Genomic DNA, 13,433 nt, shown 5'->3' with positions numbered 1-13,433 from the left:
AATAGGGTCTCAACAAAAAAAATCACTAATTAAGAGGCGTTATGAAAAGAGATATAGGAAGCATGGTATTCTACCCCTGTGGAAACATGCCGAAAACTCATCTAAAAACTTATTGAGCAGCATATTGTAACTAAAGGTTATCTTATTGTGAACAGAATTTATAATTCAGCTGGAAGAAGATTTCAGAAAAATATATGTATTATTTTCATTGAAACTAAAACAAATAAAGCCTTTTTAGAAAGAAACTTAAATCTTCAATTCAATTCTGGACGTATTTTCTTTTTTGTAAATACCAATTCTCCTATCAAAGTAAATCTAAGATCTAGAAAATATAAACTCCTCAAAAATTTGTGAAAGCGCATGCTGTCCCGAAGTTCTTCAATTTCCTTTGAATTTCTATGTTATAAGATATCGAAATAAAAAAAACAAAGACATTTGGTAAGCTAAATTAACATTGAGTCCAATATATTTATTTGACCGCACATATCATCACAAAACCACCAACTTCTAATAAGATTCATATCGTATCTAATTAACGAAAAGTCCATCACACCAAAACAAAACCAAAAAAAAAGGTTAATTTTTGTGGCATTATTCATGGGTGGAGAGCATGCCCCGACCACGACTTCTTAGGCGTCCATCCATAGAGCTCCACCTTCATCATCGCCATCACCTTCGTTCGTTCCAAGTTTCAACCGAACGACCGCGTGTATCTCTTTAGAAGGAAAACTTTGAATTCCTCAGGCTCCGGTTTTAAGGTTTAAACATATTTTCAGACACAATTGCTGCACTACCGTTAGTTAGATAGTTAGTTATCTATCTGCGGTTCGTTAATTCTTCTCAGTTAATTGCTTTGTTGGTTGACTTTCTAAGAAATAGTGTCGATTATTCGGTCATATTTTTTTTCTTTCTTTTCTCAATAAAAGTAGAAATTCAACAACAACAATAATAATAATTGTATTTTTATTATTTTCAGATACTCATCTCAAAATGAAGACTTGAAATCATACACCAACAAAAAAAAATTACAATTCCGCATCGTCATAATAATTCAAACACCAGGAACCAATCTTTTTATAACATTTTAATATAATTATTATATTATCATAGTTGGTAAGTAAGTCAAATAGTTGTATAATGATTTTTTATTTATCTCTTTGCAAATATCTATTCCAAAACACCTCTTGTTTCATAATAAATGTATTTAGAACAGTCTGGTAAAATATCTGTTTCCACTGGATCGGAAACAGCAAAACCATCACCATCCACGCAAAATATTTTCCCATTAATATCTTGAATGGATTCATAATTACCATTGCCACTGCATGTCAGGCGATGTATCATTCCGGCTTCGCTGAATATTTTCTGATCACGTGCACAGTCTTGAGTTATGTTTATGTATATATTTTTGTTCCAGAGGAAAAATGGAAAAAATATAAGAATGTTATTAATTCAAAAGAAAAATTTGATTTGATAATAATTGACTTACAGCAATTCATTGATGTCACTTTGTTGGATTGAACTTGGAATGAACCCAGTCTTGTGCCATCTCGCCAATAACAGGAAGCTCTAAACAAAAGAAATGGACAGTTTTATATTAATATTGAAATGAATACAAAATTGTATGTCTTTGATTTAGTTTTTGTCAATTTTTAGAATTTATTCAAGTTTAGGATTCTAATAAAAATTAAATCTAAAAAAACGTCGATCCCATGTCAAATGCAATTTAACAGTAGACAAATTCTCACTTAAGGTTTTTAAACAATCTGGTCGAAAAAATAGTTTTTTTAGTGTTTGACAATAAAAATATATATTAACAATACTTTCTTAACGAATTAAGTTGTTCTGAATTGGAACCTCGCCGTGTGGATTAAAAAGAAAGAAAAGAAAGTTGTCACAGGCGATTTCAATGTACACAATTCTTTTGGTCAGAGGACACCCGAAGGAATGTGTGCTGAGATCTTCGTTCAGTTGAACCACCTAACTCAGCTGCTCAACAAGCCCAACTGAAAATCGGACAGTGAAGGTCGAGCAGAAAACACTCTTGACTTGTTTCTTACTTCTGACCCTGATGAGTACACTACTGGAGTTCTATCTCCTCTAGGCATCAGATGAGCCATTATTTAAGGTCTGCACATTTTTTCTATTAAAGCACTCCAGTTTAAGGAAGCGCTCCCAACAGAAACTTTTTTTCTCAATAGTTATTGAACGACTGAAATCAAGTCTCTCATTCTGCCTTCCCACTTATTGTAGCGTGTTGGCGATATAACAAGTCTTGTCCCGCCTTAAAGAAAACGTGGTATCAACAACTGATATCCGTATTTTCTCAGATAGTCAGACCGCTATCAAATCTCTGGACTCTGGACTCTGTCTCTACAAACTTTATACCAGTTCATAACTGTCGATGATCTCTAATGGAGATGGCACAACAGTTTAATTTCCACCTTTGTTGGGTGCCAGGCCCTAGAGACATTCCAGGTAACTGTAAAGCAGATAAACTCGCTACTGTACTGTACTGTACAACCCATTCTACCACGTTTGGAAAATGCTGGCATACCAATCGCTACTTGTAAACTGTTACTAATGCAAGACGCTTTGAAGAAGGCAAACACAAGGTGGAACAACATCACCATGTGTCAGGTCACAAAAAACATCTGGCCAACACTAGATTGAAAGCTTTCAAGGTGTTTTCTGTCTCTAAGCAGATCGCATATAAGCTCGATAATAGGTGTCATAACCGGACATTGTCTAATAGGAAAGCACGCCACGCGACTAGGTGTATTCTCAAATGATTTGCAGAAGTTGTATATGAACTAGGAAAAGGAAAAAACAGTTCTTCACTTTCTCTGTACATGTCCTGCTCTGGCTCGAAACACAATAAATTCCTAGGAGAATTCTTCTCACGTTTAGTAAGGGATTAAAACAGGTTCCAGTGACCTTAAGAGGAAGCGTAAACATTCATAAGTGGTATCACAGTGGGCCATTATACTGGCCTAAGGGTGTCCTATTCCATCACGGACAGTACCTTTAATCTAACCTAACTGGTCACTATGCTTGCCGATAATAACGTTGAAGACAGCGTTGATGTGATTATTTATGCGACCTATTATTCCGAACAGAGTTAAAAGTATCAGACCTAAAAAAACTCATAATTTGATTCGAGCTGTAAAGAGGTTATACTTACTTACTTACGCTACAGTCCTGTGTGAACTAGGGCCTCACCCAACAAACTTCTCCATCTAGCTCGGTCCCTAGCTAGATGTCTCCAGTTTCGCGCTCCAAGTTGGGTGAGGTCACCTTCCACTTGTGCACGCCACCTGATCCGCGGTCTTCCTCTACTGCGCTGTCCTGTGGGTGCGGATTCGAAGACTTTCCGGGCCGGAGCATTGGTTTCCATGCGCTCTACGTGACCCAGCCCTCTTAGTCGTTGGACTTTTACTCTTCTTGGGTCGTTCCATCTTCTCCTCCACTCCCCTTCGATGCATACGGGACCGTAGATCACACGAAGAACTTTTCTCTCGAAGCGACCCAAGGTGCTTTCATCCGCTTTTGTCATGGTCCATGCTTCTGCACCGTATAGAAGGTCGGGGATGATAAGGGTCTTATATAGCAACACTTTGGTCCCTCGAGAGAGGACATTACCACTCAATTGCTTTCTTAGTCCAAAGAAACAGCGGTTAGCAAGAGTTATTCTGCGTTTTATCTCAGCGCTGGTGTTGTTTTCTGCGTTTACAGTGGAGCCTAGGTAGACGAAGTCCTTGACTACCTCAAAGTTACGTCTGTCGATTGTGACGTTTTGACCAAAACGTCGGTGTTGTATGTCCTTTCTAGACGACATGTACTTTGTTTTGCCCTCATTAACCGTTAAACCCATTTTTGCCGCCTCTGCCTCAATACTCACTAAAAGCCCCATTGACATCACGCTGAGTTCTTCCGATTATGTCAATGTCATCAGCATATGCCAGTAATTGGACAGACTTTTGAAAGATAGTGCCTCTAGTGTTGACGTGTGAGCTCTGCACTATTCTTTCAAGCACGATGTTAAAAAAATCGCATGACAGCGCATCACCTTGTCTAAAACCTTTTTTGACATCAAAAGGTTCTGTTAAGTTGTTTCCAACCTTTATGGAGCAGCGTGAATTCTCCATGGTCATCCTGCACAAACGGACGAGTTTGGCAGGGATGCCAAAACTAGACATGGCTCTATACAGCTCGTCCCTGTAGATGCTGTCATATGCGGCTTTGAAATCGATGAAAAGATGGTGGGTGTCGATTTGGTGCTCTTGAGTTTTTTCCAGGATCTGCCGTAATGTGAATATTTGATCAACTGTGGACTTTCCTGGTCTAAAACCACACTGATAAGGACCTATCAGGTTGTTGACGATGGGCTTTAGACGTTCACATATTATGGCAAAGAAGATTTTATAGGCGATGTTAAGTAGACTTATTCCTCTATAGTTGGTGCAGTTTAGAGGGTCTCCTTTTTTCAGGATCGGGCAAACAATACTGAGGTTCCATTCATCGGGCATGTTTTCTTCCGACCATATCTTACAGATAAGTTGGTGCATGCTCCTAACCAACTTATCTCCAGCTGCTTTAAAGAGCTCGGCATTCAAGCCATCTGCCCCAGCGGCTTTATTAGACTTCAGCTTAGATATGGCAATCTTTACTTCGTCTAATTCGGGAGGACGGGATTGTTGGCTTTCGTCGTCTATATTGAATGGATCATCCTGCCTGACAGCGGAATTCAGTTCTTCGTCGCCGTTATACAGTCTGCAGAAGTGGTCCTTCCATATCCTAAGCATTGACTGCGGTTCCACTATGATGTTTCCACTTTCGTCTTTGCACCCTTCGGTTCTAGGTTTATGTACCTGTGAATTTCGTTTCACCTGTTCATAAAACTTTCGAACCTCATTCCTGCTTTTATGCCTCTCAACATCTTCGACCGTACGCTTCTCATGCCCTCTCTTTTTCCTTCTGAATAGTCGGCGTTCCTCTCGCCTCTTCTGCTCATAGAGCTAATGAGCAGCTCCCGTCCTTTTATGCAGCGCCGCTTTGCCGACATTCCTCATCAAACCAGTGGTTCCTTGTTGGAGGCTGTTTGAAACCCAGCACATCAGAGGCGGCTTCTCTGATTGCATCTTGGCAATGTTGCTACTGGTTTTCGATACATTGTATTGGCGGCAGAGAACTTCGAGACAGGTTACTTGTCACTCGGTCGGAAAAGGATTTGGCGATCTCTGGCGATTGTAGCCGTTCGACGTTGTATCTTCTCCCAGCACCTCCCTGTTTTGCCTTGGGTCTGGAGATCCGAAGTGCTACCCTGGCTACAACGAGGTAGTGGTCCGAGTCGATGTTAGCTCCTCGGAAAGTTCGTACATCCATAATGCTGGAAGCGTGTCTGGCGTCGATCGCAATATGGTCAATCTGGTTGACGGTAGATTGATCTGGAGAAGTCCAAGTTCCTTTGTGGATGTTGAGGTGTGGAAAACGCGTACTGGCTACCAATACGTTTCGCCCCGCAGCAAAATCTATGAGTCTGAATGGCTCCAATCACGAATCCGCATCCAAATAAGCGCTGTTGGTTTTCGTGGTAGCAGTCACCATACTAAATATCGCAGTTTTTCATCCTCTTTTTATAAGGCCCATCCCATCGTATTTCCTGGATGGTGGTGATATCTGCTTTATATCGTTCTAGGGCCTCCGCTAATTCTTCGGCCGCACGTGGTCTGTTAAGGGACCTAACATTCCACGTGCATATCCGAAGTTCATTGTCCTTTATTCGTTTGCGTTGGTTGTCAACAGTAAATCCGTCCGTATCCGAGGCTTGTTGGTGCTTCGCAACTTTGAAAGCTTTTACGTGGCCAGGAAGTCACCCCGACGCACAACCTTCAACCTGGAGGGCCAGATCCTAAGTATAACTCCAAGGATGGGGAGCCGGATAAAACCGCTCCTTACAGGCCTGGGCTTCGAATAAGTCGAAGAAGCCCTATAAGGTGTTCACTAAGTAGTTCAACCTTACTGGAACTGTAAACGCCATCGTTGATTCCATCTCGGGAATTCCTCCGCTGCCGTCTGGATAAGGAGAGGTGCCTTAGTGGAAACACCTCTCCCCACCTCTCTCGTTTGCTACCCCCAACAACTTTCCACTGGGGTTGGAACCCAATCTCCAGTTGAGGTACTAGGCACCCGATGTTCACCACGTGGAGGTGAGAGTAGGAGTTGATAGACAGAGGTTGGTTTTAAGAAAAACCTGTGGACGCTTGTGTCCTCTTGAATGCACATGTCTACCATTTGAAGAGGTTATAAGGGAGAAAATTCCCGGCAAAAAATACTGCAATATCCCAAAGGCAGTAAAAATAATTGGTCATTCGTTATAAAAAAACATGAAGTATTCTTCCTCTTTCTCGGTTCCTGCGCTCTTCATTAATGAAATTCCATTTGTTAGCTCTTTAGATAAAGCAATATAACCTCTGGTGATCTGATGATGATCACCGAACAGTGAAGCAAATCTTTAAATCGTGTTGGAGAAAGTAAGATTATTGCACTTAATATTTCAAAAACATTTTAAAGGTTTTGGCATCAGACTCTCTTATCAAAAATGCGTGCCTTCGGCTTTCATGGATCGTTCAATTCGAAATGGGAATGGTTCAGGGCCCTACTATGTAACCCGATTCTAATATTGATGCTATATAAACTCACTTCCGATTCTACTTTCAAATCGTACCAACCTGTTTTCAAAAAAAAAGTTTTACTTGTAAAAGAGTATCGAGTTGACAGTTAAAAAAAACTTTTTGGACAAGAATAATTATTGCAAAAATGATCACCGTTGTAATTTGGTTTAATTTTCAAGAAAATGGAGAACGGTTTAAGAAAATTGAACGCAGCATGCTTCAATGGCCACTGAATGCAGTGGTGACAAGAACGCTGTAATTGCACAGCAAACCACTTCAAAAATACTTGCCAAAGTTTTGACTTCAATCTAAAGAGTCATGTGCCCGCTGATGATGAATTTTGAAATAAATGAGGAAGAGAAACTGAAAAAGCCATCTGAGTTTTTCCTTATGTTGAAAATCTTACAAAAAAATTTTAAAGTATTTTTTTAAAGAGGTGTACATCAGTATCAGAGTCTTAAATTCATTAAGTAGGTAAACATAAGAAGAGAATTTAATTGGAGACAGAGTAAATTTTTCAGAAAAGAACGCAGTTCTTTCGTGTATCAAGGGCTGCTGAAGTTTGAATTTCTTATATAGATTTTTTACCGAACTGCTTCGTCAGTATTAGAAAATCTTAATGAATCAGCAATTCCAGAAATGGTTCAGTCTTCAGACAACAACTGGAAAACAGCTTTTCTGAAATCTAATTTATATCAAAGAAATCAAAAGAATTACTATGTTCAGTAAGGTGATTACTCAAGTCAAGAAAAATGCCCAAAGACTGGTGGTAGTTATTAATGGTAATGATTCCTGTTCAATGAGACACCTTGAATTAAAATAAGTTTTGAAGTTAATTTCAAGTGTTGGTTTCGAATGTGAACTACGTTTTTGACAAGAATAACAACGCCATTACTAAAAGGGGAAATGAACTTGCTTCTTGTAATGGCGTTGTTATTCTTGTCAAAGGTCAAATGATGACAGCTTCAAGAGTGACATCTGCTCAAATAACATGCTATTCAAAATAAAACTTCCTATTGAAAAACCTTTTAGATAGAATTTCTATCCCAAGCCTACATTTTTTGTATTTTCGTAGATTAAAAATATCTTATAAGGGAGAAAGCACAAAATGTTTTGAAAATGTAGTCGTTCAGGAGCAAAAACAAACCACTTTTGGATCATAGTGAGACTGGCTACAAATTCTGGACTGTTGGGAATTTCACTGTATATTGAATTAAGACTTAGGTCTAAAGTTTTTTAAAGTTCAGTTAACACAAAAACTCAAATCAAACGATCACCAAATGTTCACCAGCAACGTCATATCTTAGTTGATTGGTACATCTACATGAGTGAAGAGGCTTATTGAAACCTCGGACGCTTCGTTAACAAGCAGACTTATGACTTATTGGATTTGGGGCTCAAGAAATCCAAAGATGATTGTTTAAAATCCTCTTTATTGCTTAAAGCTGTTTTTTCCTAAAGTTTTATTCACTGGTTCTGCCTCTTGCGAGGAATTGACAAATTCTCCAAGAGTAATTCTTGTCATGAAAAAGTGCTTTCTCAAATTAGCCGTTCGGATTCGGCATAAAATCTGTAGGTCCCCTCCATCGCTGACAACAATACTCGCACACAGGAATGGTTGAGAGTAGTAAGTCACTAGGCCCTGGTTCGCTACGGACTGTTGCGCCACCTAATTTATTATATTAACTTCCCATACGAAGTAATCGTAATGGGTCGGTTTTGTCAAATTGAAAATTTTGACATTTCTCGACGTTTTAAGGTCCCTAGAGTCCAAATAAAAGATTAATAGAAAGAGATCTGTGCGCGCTTGTGTACGTACGTTCGTTCGTTCGCGATGTTTTTTTCATCGTCCAAACAATTTTGTGCAACGAAGAATAATGTTTTTGACATCTGATAAATTTTTGAAGAAAAACCGAATTGACAGTTTTTTTTTATAAAAAAATAAAAATCTAAAAAACATTACTTAAAGTTGGTAAAAATTGAATATCGATTCAAATATCTTTTTAAAAACTTGAAATTCAGGCTTCAACTTATAAGAAATATTGTTTTCAACATTCTGAAAAATGTTGAGAAAAATCGAATACTTTTATCTTTCAAAAAATATTGTTGCCAACATTCAGTAAAATTTTGAAAAAAAATCAGTTTTTTTTATAAAAAATTAAAAACCGAAAAAAATTAACAAAAATTGGTAAAAAATTATTTTCGACTCAAATATCTTTTTAAAAATTTGAGATAATAGCTTCTTACTAAGTTTCGCTTATAAGAATAATTGTTTTCAACATTATGACAAATTTTGAGAAAAATCGAATTGGCAATTTTTTTACAAAAAGTAAAAACCTAAAAAAAATGTATAAAAGTTGGTAAAAATTGATTTTCGACTCAAATATCTTTTCAAAAATTGTAGATATTGGCTTTAAACTACTTTTATCTTTCAAAAAATAATGTTGTTAACATTCAGTAAAATTTAAAAAAAATCGAATTGACAGTTTTTGTACAAAAAAATCAAAACCTAAAAAAAATTAACAAAAGTTGGTAAAAATTGATTTTCGACTCAAATATCTTTTCAAAAATTTAAAATATTGGCTTAAAACTAATAATCTTATAAGAAATATTGTTTTCAACATTCGGTAAAATTTTGAAATAAATCGAATAGACAGTTTTTTTTACAAAAAATAAAATTCTAAAAAAAAAACAATACTAAAACTTGGTATAAATTTACTATCGACTCAAATAGCTTTTTAAAAATTAAAAATATTGGCTTCAAACTTATTTTATTTCACAGAAAATATTGTTTTCGATAATCAGTAATTTTTATATAAAAATCCAACAGTCCGTTTTTCATAAAAAATAAAATCTACAAAAAATAGAGCGCAAATTTGGTAAAAATTGATACGAGTACATATAGACAAACTTTTAAGCAAGACAAATCGACAGACGGAATGGGAAGTTATCAGTGTGGGTCGCATCCCAGCCTATTTTTTTAATTTTAATTCAAAAATTAAGCTATCGCAAATGTTAATGTGAAATTTTTTGTCTAAAAAGAAGTTTTTATGGCCAAAACAAGAAGATTTTTGACAAGCCAATGCCACAGAAGCAACGAAGAGCTGATCACAATTAGTCACCGAAATCTTCTAATAAAAGACTAAAAGCCTTTTTCTTTTTCTTTGGGTCAACGTGAAAGGTTAGGTCCTTTCCAATGCTCTACAATTTGTTCAAGACCTTTAAAATGGAAATCGTAAAGTTGTCGACGAAATGCGAATTGGTCATGAACAATTTCTTAAAAAGGGTAGGAGCATGATTTTGCAACCGTACAAATACTAACCATTTGGCTAATATCGATTTGCAATGATGGATATCAGCCAAATCCTCGTTGGATGAACGATGACATAGCTTCTTCTTCACAAAAAAAATTAACATCCATGGATTTCTCTCTTAAATTACTTGTTCTTTTTAAATATTAAAATGAAACTTCTTATTGGAAACACCAGCATTTTTAAAAAATGTGTTTTTAAAATAATTAAAAAATAATCAAAAATGTGCTCTTACATGCCATTGGAAATAGAATATCTTCCATAAGAACCATCGTAATCACACAAGATGTTATTGAACTCAATCTCCGTAGTGCCATGCGCTGCATAAGCTTTCTTCAATAAATTCTGTGCATATGCTGAACTCTCACATTGTCTCAAATATGTTGATCCAAATTTGCTAAAATCGTCTGTGTTTTTTAATTTTATTTTTTTAATCAAACCGAAAAGAAAAGTACATAATAAATAAAACATTAGCCAAGAAATATAAATAAATATAAATGCATCCAAGTCTTAAGTATGTTCCTATGATTGCAACTTCCAGAATAATGAAAAACCACAAATGAATGCATAACATAGAAGGTATGGTGTCAATGTTTTGGAATTTTGAATTTATACAATGCCAACCTTAAACAATAAAACCAAACCACCAACCAAACAGTCCCAGGCCCAGCCCTAGCTCCAGCTCCAGCCCGACATTACCAAAGAGACTACACTGAAGTGCTGTGGAACAAAACTACAAAAACTATACTTTGTGTCATCTTTTGTTGCTTTTTGTTTGTGTCTTTGCAAATGTTTACCCTGAATGAAGTGGTAAGCGATGACGATGAAGCGGGTGGTGTCGGGCGATAAGACGGGAACACAAAAAGCGAAAAAAACACAAAACAAACAAACACAAAAAAACTGTCAACAAAAACAGCAAAAATGAGGCCAACACTCGACATGAGCTGAGCTGATTGTATTTTTGTATCTTTGCGTTTTTTTTTTTTTGTATCTTTGCATCTTTGTGTATTTCTTCTTTCCATTCATAGGTTATTGGACTTACAACACGGCAAAAACTTCCACATTGCTTCTGGAACGGCTCGTGTCCCACTTAGTATTTGGCCAGTTGTTGGTTCGGCACACCAACAGACACCGCCAGTGCATTGGAGTGCCTCGAAATTGCCCATTGAATCGCAGTGTAGAGTGTTATCGGCCATCAGGCCGTCTTGAATCATTTTGTACTTCATTCGACTGCAGGCACACGTCATGTCTTGGGAGGTTCGCCACCATGACCAGCCATGGATTCGTTTTCCTGTTTCTGAATAGCAGAAGCATCTTTAAGAGAAAATACAAAAAATTGATAAAATTGACAAATCATGAGGAATCTCTACACGCTGTGCAGGGTGTTTTTTTTCTTCCTTCTGTTGTGTACCTACTTCTTGAACAACAACAACAAAAAAATACAATTTTCTATACCTTCCACTTAATCGATCGCCTTTACATTGAACCGCTGCAAAGCTTCCATCCACTTCACAAGTCGGAAGTCGGGTTACTCCTGCCAAGTGATACGAATATGCACATGTATCTATGTATATCCAGTTTTGGAAGAAAAGAGAAAGAGAAGAAAAAAAAAACGAATAAGAGAATCACTTTAATCCTGTGATAAGTTGAAATGGCACCTCCGGCCGCCACCAGGCGGCCTGTCAAACATACTTTTATCCAACTGGCAAGTCATTGTTTTGTCACACTTTAAGCCCATAGCACAAGGACTTTGTTCGTTGCACTCTTCGTGAAGTCCTATAAAAGAAAGAAAAAATTCTCAAGACTTTGTGATGTGCGATGCACATTTTTGTATGAATGAAAGAACTTTTAAACTTTTATAAAAATGAACTTACCTCCCAAACCTCCAACACATAACGGGCAACAATTACAGATGCCTGCATTCGGAGTTATATACTCATTGGGAGCACAATCTTCTTGTGTCAAAGATGACAGGCACAAGTTATCCTTTCCTCCGCATATAGCAGGACAGTTGTTATAGTTGTTGTCATTTTCAGCGCCATCTATGTTGTCGTTGTTCTCGTAGTTTGTGTTGGCATTGACGTTGGCGTTGGTGTTATTGCCATTGTCAGCCTTAAGTTGTCTAATGGAAATTGTTAGAATTATTGGAAATACGTAAAACCAATAACGTAATATCTTCATGATGAGCGGCTGATGTTACATCGATACTGAAGTTCTTGAAAGAAGTTTTGTTCTTTTCTTTTCTCGTCGATGGAGATATCTTTTATTATGTTATCTTATTTTTGTTTTCTGATAAATCGATTGATGTCAATATTGTTAAGTGGGTTTTATGTATAGGTACCTCCTTACACTCGTTATATTGTTTTTATTGATTGTGTGAAGAATTCCAAGTTAAAAATAAAAATTGACTCAAGTTAAGTTGCGTGAAGTCGAATGTTTTTTATTTTTAAACTATTTTATAGAAAGGTGTGCCCCTTTTTGGTCGTAAAATAGAATTCCATAAATGAAATAAAAAAGTATTTTTATAGAACGAACGAACACTGTTCGTTGTTTTATATTAAAGAAGATTCTTAAAACTGATAATATGTATGTACATATTTGAGATCATGTAAGCCAAGTCAAAACCTATGTTTAAACTATTGTTTTTATTACAAACATTCTTTTTTTACTTCAAAATATCTTCAATACTGACATTCTTGCAGTCGTGAAAATACCAAGACTCTGTCCCAAGATTTTGTTCACCGCGGTTTTGGACGACGGTGGATTCAATTGGGATGATGAACTTGGTTTTGTGGACAGGATTTTGTCTTTGAAAAGATCCTTAGAAACTTTTGGACCTTTAAAATTCTGGGCCTTTTTTCTACGCGTTGCTGTTTTGTTGATCTTTAGATTCTCTATCCAAAGAGTTGTATCCTATTTTCCGCACAGTGAGATCGTTGTTACGGGCGATTTCGATGTACACAATTCTTGGTGGCTGCGCTATTCTGGTCAGACACATCCAAAGGAAGGTATGTCCAGATTTTTGCTGAGTTAAACCTTCTTACTCAGTTAGTTGACGAGCAAACTCGGATTCCTCACGTTGTAGGCCAATCCGCCAACACTCTAGACTTGTTTCTTACTTTTGATCCTAATCGGATTCTGTCAGGGTATAATCGCCTCTAGGACATCAAACTATTGTGTCATGCAAAAAAATCCCAGTACAAGTTAAAAAAAAACTATGAGAACCGTTTGGCAATATGAGAAAGCCAAATGGGACGGTCTCAATGAATTCGTGACGTACAGATATGATAACAAAGTTGATTCTTTGTGGAATGAGAAATTTTTCCCCAATCTATTGAACCCAAAGAAAACTTCTTGTTTGATTCGAGTTGTAAAGAGGTTATTAGGACCAAAAATGTAAGTTTCCACCATTACAAAGACAACCCAACTGAGGAAAACCGAAATAAGT

At 36.9% G+C, this 13,433-nt stretch overlaps 2 protein-coding genes across 7 annotated transcripts in view; one reads left to right on the top strand and one right to left on the bottom strand.

Moving 5' to 3' along the window:
- LOC129948388 (uncharacterized) overlaps positions 1-13,433 on the top strand; it is a 200,721-nt gene that overhangs the window by 105,078 nt on the left and 82,210 nt on the right. For all 6 annotated transcript variants that reach the window (XM_056059378.1, XM_056059374.1, XM_056059377.1 and 3 more), the window contains exon 2: positions 977-1,113. The gene's annotated coding sequence lies outside the window, so the exon portion shown is untranslated. The remainder of the gene's footprint in view (positions 1-976; positions 1,114-13,433) is intronic.
- Positions 1,070-12,347, bottom strand: LOC129948391 (uncharacterized). The gene is made up of 7 exons (XM_056059379.1): positions 11,860-12,347; positions 11,678-11,761; positions 11,441-11,549; positions 11,028-11,299; positions 10,221-10,392; positions 1,490-1,569; positions 1,070-1,382 (listed from the first exon to the last, which is right to left on the bottom strand). The coding sequence occupies exons 1-7, from the start codon at positions 12,164-12,166 to the stop codon at positions 1,168-1,170; spliced, it is 1,239 nt and encodes a 412-aa protein (XP_055915354.1). The 5' UTR covers positions 12,167-12,347; the 3' UTR covers positions 1,070-1,167.

Source organism: Eupeodes corollae, chromosome 2 (assembly GCF_945859685.1).
Source record: "Eupeodes corollae chromosome 2, idEupCoro1.1, whole genome shotgun sequence".
NCBI lineage: Eukaryota > Metazoa > Arthropoda > Insecta > Diptera > Syrphidae > Eupeodes > Eupeodes corollae.
This window is presented reverse-complemented; position numbering and strand designations above follow the sequence as displayed.